General features: G+C 38.7%; 1 protein-coding gene across 7 annotated transcripts in view; it reads left to right on the forward strand.

Annotated features, from left to right (window-relative positions):
* Positions 1-4,522: 4,522 nt before the first annotated feature.
* The window catches only part of LOC148371625 (protein MTSS 1-like), a 39,051-nt gene continuing 29,901 nt past the window's right edge, over positions 4,523-13,672 (forward strand). For 5 of the 7 annotated variants that reach the window (XM_088326170.1, XM_088326174.1, XM_088326172.1 and 2 more), the window contains exons 1-2: positions 8,005-8,489; positions 11,780-11,841. In XM_088326170.1, coding sequence (XP_088182296.1) covers positions 8,418-8,489; positions 11,780-11,841 — 134 coding nt within the window. In that variant the 5' untranslated portion in view covers positions 8,005-8,417. Of the gene's footprint in view, positions 4,542-8,004; positions 8,490-11,779; positions 11,842-13,672 lie in introns of those variants that run through there. The other 2 variants (XM_088326169.1, XM_088326167.1) reach the window with 2 other exon arrangements.

Raw genomic sequence — 13,672 nt, forward strand, 5'->3', positions numbered from 1 at the left:
TATTATTTGACCACTAGAGGTCACTGTAGTGTGTGGTGACCCCAAAAACGAGTGCTACAAATCACAAGGTAGAATACAAATTGCGGAAATTCAAAGTGAACAAACCGCATCTTTTTATTTATTTTTTTTGCCCAGCCTTTTCAAAGGTTTTAATTTTTGGGTACTCGAGGCAGCAAGATGGCAGACAAATATATCAGATCCCTCTTTTTGAGGATCATGTCATGTAAAATAAATTACTCAACCTTTGATTTTTTTAAAATGAATACAAGGTTTAGCTGATAAACCATGTATTTTTTTTTTAATTATTTAAAAATCGACATTTTTTTATGAGGAATGAAGGGTTGTTTTTTTTGTTTTTTTTTACCGCAACAGGGCGCTAGATAATACACACTGGCCCTTAAAGGATACTTTAGGGCAATACTTCTTAAATGGGATTACGTGTGCCCGTGGGGATCTTCGAAGGAACTCCAGGAGGTACCATTTATATCAAAAACATTTAAACAAACATTTGTCATTGTTTCAGGAAGTTATAGGTACAGTATAACTTATGAAAAACTGTCCAGGAGACAGGAGTAGCGGAAGACCGAAAAATAAATGTGCCGACCGCATTAAGGGATGGACTGGTGCCAACTTTGCCACGACCCAAAATCAGGCCAGGAACCGTCAACAGTGGAGAAAGCTGTCCAGAGTTGCTTCCTCATTGGTGCCCCGCTGACCCATGCGGTTAAGGGATCAGAGAACCGTCATAACACACTAATGCTATAATCAGATAGAAATTTGAAGTTTCTAATGACCCCAACTCTGAAAAATAATTCTTACCGCATTGGAAGTCAATATTCCTTAAAAGTGGGGAGCATTGTTCGAGGTGTCTTTGAGAACTTCAGAGTCAAATATTCTATATTTTAATTATGTGCTAACAAGACCCAACTTAGTTCAAAGAGATTTGTGTTTTATTTTCCATTGCAACTATCTCCTTTTATCTTACTTTTGTCACAGTGGAACAACATCCTCCTGTGAGTTTTTAGCAATTTTTGTGTCATTGCCATCATATCCCGCTTGAAGGGAGAGGAAATGTGACATCACACGCAATGCATTGTTAGTAGAAGTGCTCATGGATGCTAGCGTCGGAGCGTATCTAGCAATTTGAAAGTTATAGTGCTACTGTACCAAATACTGAGATTGTCGTGTTTGTTTGCTGCTGTTAGTGTCGGTGGATTTTTTTAGACCTAAAAAACAATCGATTTTGGACTGGACGGATGTTATATAACGAAATTGTGAATATGCTTGATTGCTGTTAAGATTATCGAGAAGGGTTGTTCAAACCTCACATTGTTTGTTTGCTGTTATTAGTGTCAATGAATTTGTTCAAACCGGACGGATCTATTGACACTATCAAAGATGTTATATAACGACATTGTGAATATGCTTGATTGCTGTTAAGATTGTCGAGAAGGGATGTTAAAACCTCACATTGTTTGTTTGCTGTTATTAGTGTCAATAAATTTGTTCAAACCAAAAAAACAAATACGGAACAGAGTTGTTCCCCAAAATTTTAATTATATCCAAAACCTCACTCTCCCTCCATCAAATGCTCTCTGTGTTTTTGTCCGCAATGGTGTGTGGATTTCCATGCTTCGTGAAAGAAAATCAAAACTCAGCAGCTTCCAGATAATGGAAGATGAATGAATCAACGCACGGCGGCTGAGTGGTTTGCACGCCTGCGGTACAGTTCTGAGGTCATGGGATCAAATCCAGCTACCAGCCTTCTTGAGCTTGCATGTCTCCCCAGGCAATCCAGTTTGCTCCCACATTCCAAAAACATGCATGTGAGGTTCATTGGCTGGTCCAAATTGTCTCAAGGTTTGAATGAGCGAGTGAGTTGTCTGTCCTTGTGTGCCCTGCGACTGGCTGGCGACCAGTTCAGGGTGTCCCCTGCCCACTGCCCGAAGATAGCTGGAATGGTCTTCAGCACTCCCACGGCCCCACTGGTGCAGATAATGGATGCAGGGATGAATCAAAGGTTCGTAAGAAGAGATATCTTAAAAATGAACTCAGTGTGTTTTACTTTGCAATAATTTCTTAAATAAACCTAACCAAACTTAGTTTTGCTACCGATGTATTTTCAATTACACACACTTGTATGCCTGTGTGTGATGTGCCAAAAAATGCTTTCCGCCTCGCGCAAAAGTTACTAAAACGTGTTCATCTTCTATAGTGTTTAATATACAGTGCATCCGGAAAGTATTCACAGCGCTTCACTTTTTCCACATTTTGTTATGTTACAGCCTCATTCCAAATTGTATTAATTTAATCTCTTATCTCAAAATTCTACACAAAATACTCCATTATGACAATGTGAAAAAGTTTTTTTTTTTACTTTTTTTGAATTTATTAAAAATAGAAAACTAAGAAATCACATTTACATGAGTATTCACAGCCTTTGCCATGAAGCTCAAAATTCAGCTCAGGTGCATCTTTTTTCCACTGATCATCCTTGAGATCTTTCTACAGCTTAATTTGAGTCCACCTGCAGTAAATTCAGTTGATTGGACATGATTTGGAAAGGCACACACCTGTCTACATAAGGCCCCACAGTTGAGTGTGCATGTCAGAGCACAAACACCAAGCATGAAGTCAAAAGAACTGTCTGTAGACCTGCAAGACAGGATTGTCTTGAGGCACAAATCTGGGGAAGGATACAGAAAAAATTCTGCTGCTTTGAAGGTCCCAATGAGCACAGTGGCCTCCATTATTCGTAAATGGAAAACATTTGGAACCACCAGGACTCTTCCTAGAGCTGGCAGGCCTTCTAAACTGAGCGATCGGGGAAGAAGGGCCTTAGTCAGGGAGGTGACCAAGAACCCGATGGTCACTCTGTCAGAGCTCCAGCGTTCCTCTGTGGAGAGAGGAGAGCCTTCCATAAGGACAACCATCCCTGCAGCAATCCACCAATCAGGCCTGTATGGTAGAGTGGCCAGACGAAAGCCACTCCTTAGTAAAAGGAACATAGAAGCCCGTCTGGAATTTGCCAAAAAGCACCTGAATGACTCTTAGACCATGAGAAACAAAATTCTCTGGTCTGATGAGACAAAGATTGAAATCTTTGGTGTGAATGCCAGGCGCCATGTTTGGAGGAAACCAGGCAGCATCATGCTGTGGGGATGTTTTTCAGCAGCAGGAACTGGCAGACTAGTCAGGATAGAAGGAAAAATGAATGCAGCAATATATAGAGATATCCTGGATGAAAACCTGCTCCAGAGCGCTCTTGACCTCAGGCTGGGGCGAAGGTTCATTTTTCAGCAGGACAACGACCCAAAGCACACAGCCAAGATCTCAAAAGATTGGCTTTAGAACCACTCCGTGAATGTCCTGGAGTGGCCCAGCCAGAGTCCAGACTTTAATCCGATCGAACATCTCTGGAGGGATCTGAAAATGGCTGTGCACAAACGTCTCCCATCCAACCTGATTGAGCTTGAGACTTATTGCAAAGAAGAATGGGCAAAAATGCCTAAAGATAGGTGTGCTAAACTTGCGGGATCATATTCAAAAAGACTTGAGGCTGTATTTGCTGCCAAAGGTGGAACGACAAAGTATTAAGCAAAGGCTGTGAATACTTATGTAAATATGATTTCTTAGTTTTCTATTTTTAATAAATTCAAAAAAAGTAAAAAAAAAAAAACTTTTTCACGTTGTCATAATGGAGTATTTTGTGTAGAATTTTGAGATAAGAGATTAAATTAATACAATTTGGAATGAGGCTGTAACATAACAAAATGTGGAAAAAGTGAAGCGCTGTGAATACTTTCCGGATGCACTGTAGAAATAGAACCAGCTACGGAAATTGCGCCTTTTCACACAGTGCGCCCTATTGTCGTGAAAATACGGTAGTTGTCTTTATTGCCATTGAGATGAACGTGATGAGACATTGATGCAACAAAATTAGACACGGCACTCGTGGTTAACGGGTGTAATAAAGACCTAAAGAGAAAAATTACAAATAACAAAAGACTGTCAGGGTAATTTTGCAAAAATATTTTCAACTTAGAGACTGACCCAAGTTATAGCAATGATGCAATGGTATAAAAGTGCATTGTAACAATAGTGCAATGAATTCAGTGCAATATAATTTAGCATTAACAAAAAGTCCCAAATATGTCGCAAGATATATATTTTCACTGTTGTGCGCGCTTGTTTCGGGTGGCGATGGCCAATGCGTGGTATTTAGGAATAAATGATCAGTCCGGGATTTTCTTATTTTCATACATTTAGTTTTTAACACATTCTACATGTGTAGCAACACTTTTCCAATGCAACTGTAATGTGTTTGAGTGGAGATTTTTCTTTTTACATGAAGGCCTAGTCACGTTTGTTTGACATGCCTTTCAATTACATTTAGTTACATTTACAAGTGACATCAGAGCCAGACATTACGCTGATATGGCTGACACCCGGTGAAAATAAATTTGACAACCCTGCTTTAGATCTCAAGTTTAGTCGCTAGATGTCGCTCATCGCCTGACAGTCATGAGATTGCATCTCAGGTTTGGAATTTGTCCGATATTAACTACGTACATAGATCACAATGCTTAATTAGACTAATTGCGATTTAAAATGAGTAAAATTAACTCAGTCAGCTGCATTCGTTATTTTTGCTACAGTTCTTGTCTGAAGATTATGTAAACGTTTGCATACGAATCATGACTCAGTGAATGAACCATTTAATGTTCATGCTATTTTGTAAACGTCATATTTTAAATCAAAACACGTTTTTTTTTTAATGTATGAGATTAATGAGATGTCAACAAAAAAATGTCTTTATCAAACTTTTATTTTAGCACAAAAAGTTAACCGGAAGTACGCTACATCTGATAGTCGCTAGAAGTGATGGGAATTTCGCTCTCTTTAGAGAATAGGCTCGATCAGCTCAGCTCACTAAAAAGGGCCGTCTCTTCAGGTTGTTTGCGTGGCCTCAATCCATATATTGCCAATTATTATGTAGCATTATACACACATAACTTCAAAAAGAGAATAAATAAATAAATATGGAAGGAAATAGGTCAGACCAAGATTTAAAAAAATCAGGGGAAAATATAAATAAAAATCCAAATGAAAAAAAGCTAGCAAAAAAGATCAGGCGATTGTGTAATTGTAATCCTGTTCAGTCCTTTGAGACATTTTTGTGGTTAAGGGCTATACAAATAAATGTGACTTGACTTGAAAACATTAATAGAAAGGGGGAGAAACAGAAAAAAAATAAGAAGAAAAGCAATAAAAAAGAATCAGCATGTGGGCGGGGGTGCACATTGACGAGTAAAAAATAAGGAATAACGAACATAGTCCAGATCTAAGTTTACCCACTCGGGTGGGCACTAAGAAACTTGAGAGGCACCCTAAATCCCCCAATAAACAGGTAGGCGCAATAAAATAGTAGCATACATGTCAACCTCCACGGCTCCATGCCCTCACAAAATGTTGTATTTTCCCTTACGAAATACAAAAAAATCTTACACCGTATTTTTTTATATTAGTTTAACATGTCATATTGTTATATTGTACATGTGTTTTGTTATATCATATATAGTGTTATTAACATTTTGTTGTGAGATACTGAGTTGCTCGACATGAATGAGGTTTAATATAAAAAGTTCAAAAATTAAGTAGCTTGGACGTTCACTGTAGAAGGAAAAAATACATGCAAATATATTTGTGTAGAATAATACATTTTCTCATTCAAATTATTAATTCATTTTCTGTATTAAATTATTGTTGGTAATATACTGATTAAAGGGATAACCTCAAACCTGTCTTTTTTCATTTTCCCCTTTTATACTTCCTTTTTTTCTTAACTTCTTTATACAACAATAATCATTCGTAATATAATGCATCAAAGCAAGTGAGTCGTTTGAGAGCCGGCTCTCTTTAATGAGTTGAGCCGAAACAGCCGGTTCGCTAAAAAGAGACGGACTTCCTTTCACTACATAAGTACCACATGAAATCCGAGGCGGCAGATGCTGTTGTTGTTGTTGTCGAGTCACTCAAGGCGCCTAAGGTAATCCTCAGTAGCGCTAGACTCGCTCGTGGGAGGCTCCGTAGTTCTCCGAAGGAGAGGGGGCTGCGACCGTCCTGTGCCGCCAGGCCTGACGGGGTGTGACCCAAGCAAACCAAGCATACGAAGCCTCTGAAGTCCTTAGTACGTTCGGACAGGCCGGTGCATGATTTATGGAAGCCCCTTGGGCAGGCAGTACAGGTGATTGGGGTGTGGTCGCAGCGAATGGTTCAAAAGCACCACTGGCACTTGGACTGGGGGCCAGGGTTGGTCTCGAAGTCGCCCGCCCGAAGAAGAACAGAGAGAGGAGAGTAGAAGTGAGAGAAATAGAGGGACATATAGAAAGAGAGAAAGACTGGCAGAGTAAAACGCAAAAAGGGGAAAAGAGAGTGAGAGAGGTGGGGAGAGAGTAGGAAAGAAAGGGATAGAGAAAATGAGAGACAAAAGTGTAAAGGGGGAAGAGGGAAAAGGAGAGACAAAGAAGAAGAGAGGACCAAGAAAGAAAGAGAGAGTCTGAGTGTATTGAGTTGGATTCGTAAGGCTCCCCCGGGAGAGAGCCCTTCGCAGGACACCACGGGAAGGTTCCTATTCTTTGTCCTGCACGGCAGATGCATGCGCACAGTAGCATCAAACCGCTCATTTCGTTTGCAACAAAAAAACAATACCGAGATATAGGCTAACTTGGCAAACTCGTTTGACTTCATTAATTTGCCGTTTCATGATAGTTGGTGTATACTGGGTGGTACCCATAATACACAAATTTGCGTTTTTCCGTACAGATTTTCTTGTACGCCGTACATGTCTTAAAATGCATAATAAACGTACTTTCCAATGCATATGCTGACTATTTTTTGCACTTTGATGACTTTGCACCAAATGCAATATTGCACAACCCTTACGATACCAACGGTATCACGACAACACTGTATGTAACATCCCACATGCCGACATTTCTTGTGTAAATACCATGTTGGAAGGAAAATCTCATATTGTAAGAGCTAGATATTTAACTTACAGCCCTACTGTATGATAAAATTAAATAAAGCATGTTTCAGAGACTTCTAATACATTCCCACAAGGGCGGACCAAAGACAACCTAATGGTTTTTAGATCCACAACCCACAAAAAGTCATAAGTCACCAAAGGAATTTGTACATATAGCGTCAATTATGCACTAGATCAAGGTCAAAGGGACATTATATTTCATTTCGCACCTCCTATTGATAAAACATTTTAATTTAAAAAACATTATTGATTTGAATAATAAGCAAAAATACATGAAGTATCATATAAATGTGCATTTTTACACTCCACTTATTGAAACATGAATATTTTGTTTGTTTGTTTGTTTGTACATGATTCAATTGTTTGTTTGTTTGTACATGATTCAAATTGAATCTTTTCTTCCGGCGCCGTCACGAATGGCAGCCACTCCAGCAGCTCCCGTGTTATTTTCGATTGTTCTCGATTGTTCTCAGCTCAGGGATGCTGCTGGAAATGTGAATTTCCCTTCGGGGATGAACAAAGTATCTATCTATCTATCTATGTAAATTATAACTATAGCCTTATCCCCCTTGTTTTATAACCTTATATTCTCTGTTCCTTTATCTTCTTGTCTCATACCTCACTGTGAATGTGTAAAACTGGAGTGTCATGCCCAATTTCGTTGTCACAATATGTTAACCCATTTTGTAACAATGACAATAAAGGTATATTCTATTCTATTCTATTCTATTGTACGGCAAAAACGTACAGGTTGACAAGTATGGTGTAGATGAGGCCAACTCTCCGTCGTCGTTCGTTTTCTGTGTCCAACTACTGTGCAATAAATATTCCTGGTATTTTTATATGGGTTTTGGTTGGTGGAAAGCCAGTTCTCGTCGTTTAGTAAAAAGAGCCGGCTTGTAAAGCCGTTTTGTTCGCGAATGCCACATCACTACTGGCTAGGTGTAGTGATCTTTCATACGCGCGTTCAGTCGGTGTTTGGCAAGCAACTGATCAACTGGTTACCTGTCAATCGCTTAAAAGTGAAACAAATTTTGTTCTGTTTCGACTTTGTTGTATTTCTACCTCAACATGGCTATCAAAAAAGAAGCTTGGAAACGACTCTGGACTTTAAATTTGACTCTTGTTCCGATAGCTCTTTGAAGTCAACGGTGAACCAGGAACATTTTTTCCTTCACGATTTTAGCAAGAAAAACAACTCCTGTTGCTCATTACGGTAGCCCAGTTCTTGTTGTTTTCTCGTTTTTTCCCTTTTCTTTGGTTTTTGGATTATCTTTCGTTCTGACTTTTCTCACCCTCACCTTGTGGACACTGGAGAGAGGAGAACTAAAGTCTGGAACCAGCACTTGGAAGGAGTCCTCCGAAAATGGAGGCTGTTATCGAAAAGGACTGCAGCGCGTTAGGAGGACTCTTCCTAACTCTTATCGGAGACATGAAGGTAAAACGAGTAAAGGGTTTTTCTACTAACTAGGTAAACATTTTGGGGGGTTTCGTGTTGGTGCGATCGTAACTTGTTTGTTTTTTGTTGACGATCTTGACTTTCTGATCTCTCACGTGAATCTCAATGTACGTCAGAGGTGAAACCTCTTCATTGTAAATATGAACCATCCATTTCGAGGCAAGCAGGTTGAAGTCTGAAACAGGTCTTATTCAGACGTTTTTTTTAACTTGGCCACAGATAAAGTGTGGAGGAAAATAGAGCTGCTGTCTCAGCTGCTGTACTTGGCCGGAAGGAATGGAAAGAATGTGACCATCGGAGTGGAACAATGTCCGCAGGGTCTCAATTGGAATTAAATACTATGAGGGGCCGAAATGGACAGACGTTAATTACCCTTTCGATAAATGCACTGACATTTCTAGGACAGGGAAAGGAAAAAAAACAATCACATTACAGTGTTTAATTTTGCGCTTATAATATCTGCAACATATGATTGTAGATAAACAAATCATACCATGTATTTTAAGACAAATTTCAGCCAAACCCGCTCTGCGGGGAAAAACAAATCTAATTTTCTGCACGTTTTATTTCACTGTGTGACGTTAGATGATTTGATCAAATTTATGAAATAAGAAAAATGCCAGAGCCTTTGTCCCATGTGAACACATTTACTACTTTAAATTTGTCTCTCTCCCACAATGACTTAAGATCGAAAAGCCTCAATTTGACCTTAGTTTTATCCATGCAGAGTTATTGTGTAAAAACGTTACAAAATACTGCAAACAAGGATACTGACATATTTACATTAGTGCAGACAGGGTTGGGCAGAGAGAAGTGCGCTGTGTGAATCGCTCCACCAACCCCTACCACTCACCCAATCAAATTGTGTGCTTGGCTGGTGTTTATAGTTTGTTCTATGGGGTTTTGACCTGAGTGTCTTAACAGTAAACCCAAACTACTTAAGAAGCTTACATAGAAATGGTTCCTTAGCAATGAGGCCAATACGGGTTTTTTTGGTGTGATAGCTTGACTGTAAACTGGATTGGAAGTTTGCTCTTTATAATAATAATAATAATAATAATTTCCTTGTATTGTCATTCTGTGTAACAATGTACACAGAACGAAATGTCGATTGCACCTGACCCGTTGTAGCGAGCCGATGCAGCCGCAGCCAACAGAGGGCGCCGCCGACCACTTTTTAAGTCTTAGGAATGACTCGGCCGGGGCGCGAACCACCGACCTCCCAGTCTCAAAGCGGGCGCCTTACCATCTAGGCTACTGAGCTGGTATATATATATTCTACCGCAGTGTTTTTCAACCTTTTTTTGAGCCAGGGCATGTTTTTTACATTGGAAACATTTTGCGGCACACCATGAACCAAAAATGTTATAAAATGACACTGAACAGTATGTTTAATTACAATATAATTTCTAATACCCCACAGTTTTTACAGCACAGACACTTGACAATGACATAATATTTGCTGAAAAAGATTAATAAATGTTTTATACAATTTTAAAAAGTGACATTAGATAATTTGTCACGGCACACCTTAATATCTCTCACGGCTTACTAGTGTGTCGCGGCACAGTGGTTGAAAATCACTGCTCTACCGAATCGTTCTTCCTGTTGCCGCTGTTGGCTATGCGCGCACTAGACTCGACTCTGTCCCTATCAGAATTGGAACGCGTATGGATGTGATTTGCATGAGTTGGATTTTATCTCTGTGCTGTATGTACTCATGAAAAGAGCCATATCTGGCTTGCAAGCCATATGTTCCCGGCCCCTGAGCTAGAGGCGCAGCAACTAATATAGACGAGGCACAACTCATTGATTATTAAAGGGTCAGTGTGTATTATTTAGCACCTCGTGGTTATAAAAACAAAACAATAAAATCAACTCAATTTATTAAAAAACAAAACAATGGATTGAAATGTGTGTTGCGTCATTTGAGGTGTCTTTAAAAATGTCCAACCAGGTTCAAGGAGCCCTTATTCTTCATTTTTCAATGCTCCTATCTGCTTATATCTTTCTTTAAACAAAGACGTTTGGGGCAGAACACATTACGTAGGCGGATGGGGGGAGTGCTGGAGACGGACATCATACTCGTGCCCCTGCATTTTTTTTCTTTCTATTTGTTAATGTAAAATGAAAAAGCCCGCTTCAAGTAGAGTCTAAATGCCAGCCCAAACCTTAAGAAAGATGAAAGAGTTTATTTGAGCCTGTTAAAAAAATTCCTGTACTTCTTTCGCTCAAATGGGCTATTTTTACAATTGATTGAGGACTTTTGGGGGTGTCTTATAAATTGATTATTTTGGAGTTAGTCTTTGCTTTACTCCTGCAATTTGTTTTTTTTACTTTCAAAAATAACATTATATCCAAAGGGTGTTGTCATTGGAAGGCTCGTCAAACAGAGAAACCGATCTTGCGATTTTAAACATTTTAATTACAGAATGCTACACATAAAAAACATGGGTAAAAGTTCAGATTGGAAAATGATCACTGTGCAATTTGATAAAATGGCTCTGAAGGGTTATAAAAAGATATCTCCATTTTGGTTCCATCATTTAATGGGGGGAAAGAACAGCAACCCTTGCCGATTAGAAAATCACAAGAGGTGTTTTGGATTGAAATAGAAACTTGGTAGACATAAGGTTGCCAGCGCAAATATTTTTGTCCCCCTACAATCCTCAACTGATGTGCATCAAATAATTTAAGCAGGTATCATCCAGTAATTAATGTAAACTAAAAAGGTTAAAGTCAGAAGATAGAAAGTGCTCCAGTCATTGTTTGGTGTAATGTTTAACAGCATGACATAACATTCTAAAGGCACTTGACAGTAGTGGCACATTACTGGCAAACATTTGGTCAAGCCCTCTCTTTCTTTATCTTGTGCGGTCTCTCTGCTGAGTTCCATTACATAGCCAGCAGGTTGCAAACACTGTTCTTTTCTTGCCATCGTTAAGGTTGAACTATTTTGAGCCAACGACCTCAATTAAGTAAAAGCAGAGTCGCATGAGGTGCAGGGCTCATTATGACATAGTATTAATAGTTTGTGTATGAGTGGACTGTTCCCAAAGAAGCCGGCGACCCACTTAGTAGTCTACAAGACATGATGGTAAATATGTGTGTTCATAATTATTATTTTCTTTTTAAAGAGGAAATAATCATTTATGTCATGTGTTTGGCAACCAGCTGACTGCAGCCTTCAACTCCCCTGTGCCACATTCTTTCTTTAGAAACTGGCAGTTGTAATGGTAATGACATGACTTTTTTTTTTTAATTTACAGAGCAGCTATCCGATTTGGGAGGACTTCATAAGCAAGGCTGGCAAACTCCAGTCGCAGCTCAGGTGAGGTTTTGTTTACGCAACACATTTGCATGATTTTGATGGCAAGTCAGTTTCTGGACTTAAATCTTGAATTCATTGAGTCAATGAATCACCAATAACCCTATGTATTTACAAAAACTAAAACTCTCTCATTCTCAATTGTCCTTATGAAGCTGTGAATTTGCACAGCTCCACACAGAAATTTTGATCATAAAGGCTGCCAAATCTTTCCAAATCTTTTGGCCGGCTTTAAGTAGCCACGTGCCAATTGACAAACACCTTCTGACAACTTGTGTTCTCTAAGTACTGTCACCATTGTTCTCAAAATACTGTAACCATGGCGCTTCTGAAGTCTAGAGTATTCTTTGATTAACGGCGCAAGGCAGATCCCTTGCCGTACAAGTGTCCACGTGCTCTGGGACTTACTCATAGTGACAGCAGTATAAAGGCTCATGAAACTTAACAATAGTCTAGAGTCCATGCAGTCTTCTATTCTTCTGTTTTCTCTGTGTTACAACTGATTCATAGCGATGTGTTATTCCGGTGTTACAATCATTTAGGGGTTAAATATGTGACCTTGTTATACACTGAGCTCGGGGGAGCATTTCTGGTTTAATTGCTAATGATTACCGGTTTGGCTGTAAAGGTGACTGTAAATCTTTGGACTGCACATAGTTTTAAAATTATATTATGACTAGGGCTGTATCTAACGATTATTTCGATGATACATTAATCTGACGACTATTTTTCGATTAATCGTTGAATTGGATAAAGAAAAACGTATACATTTCCTCCTCTTCATTCAAATATTAAAATTTTGTGGACGGATAAGAAAATAGTGCACAAAACAGAAAATAATACAATATTAAACAATTTTTTAAAAATCAGTGTATGTCAAATGATAAACAAAATTCATACAAATGTATCTTATATGCCTGGAAATATTTACTCTTTTTTTCATAAAGTGAAAAAAATGCATTTTTGCTGTTTAAGGGACATGAGCTTTTGGAAGAAGAAATCATTGCAAATCTGGAAACCCAGTGACCCATATCAACATTAACATTTCAAGTGTTTGTCAAATGACCTAATAATAAACAAAAATACGTACAAATCAATGGTATACACTTGCAAATGTATAATATTGTCACTTAAAAAGTGCAAGAAAAAGTATTTTTTGGTATTTTTGTTGTTCTATGGGGCATGAGCTTCTGGAAGAAGAAATAAATGCAAATGTGAAAACCCAGTAACGTGAGTTTCAACAGTAACTCACTCACTTTCCCTTCTTTGTGTACTTTGCATTGCAATGCAAAAATGTTAGCATGTCAATGAGGATCATGTTGAGGATGCTCTCAGTGATGAAAGTTGCTTTCTGTGGCGTGCATGATGTCTCTCATCATAAAGTTTGTCATTGTTCGCTGTTTTTTGAGTTAAAAACATATAGTATAAGTATTTTTGTGGCACAATTTACAGTGACACAATAATCACTGAGTTTGCCAGAAAAGTAAAACTTGATGCTTATTAACACAATTGTGTGCAAGTTGAGCTGTTTTATGAAGCACACTTAAACACTGCTTAAGCCTACGCCCTTGGGGCACATGTTTATGACAATATTGTATTGTTCAGCTAATTTTTTTTTTGTGTCTGGTGCAAAAGATTTGTTGCTCCCTTTTGTTAATTAGTGGTTACTACTGTTTGTTTTTTGCTTTTTCTTTTGTTTAACTGAAAGTATCTAGCTCACACAAACGCAGTCACTAACAAGCAAACGCTAGCACATCAAGTGAGTGACCAGACACTAATGTTAAGTTTCCTCACTTAATCACTCGGACTTTGCCAGAAAATTATAACTTGATGC

Source organism: Urocampus carinirostris, chromosome 2 (assembly GCF_059441175.1).
Source record: "Urocampus carinirostris isolate Australia breed hairy pipefish chromosome 2, RoL_Ucar_1.0, whole genome shotgun sequence".
Classification (NCBI taxonomy): domain Eukaryota; kingdom Metazoa; phylum Chordata; class Actinopteri; order Syngnathiformes; family Syngnathidae; genus Urocampus; species Urocampus carinirostris.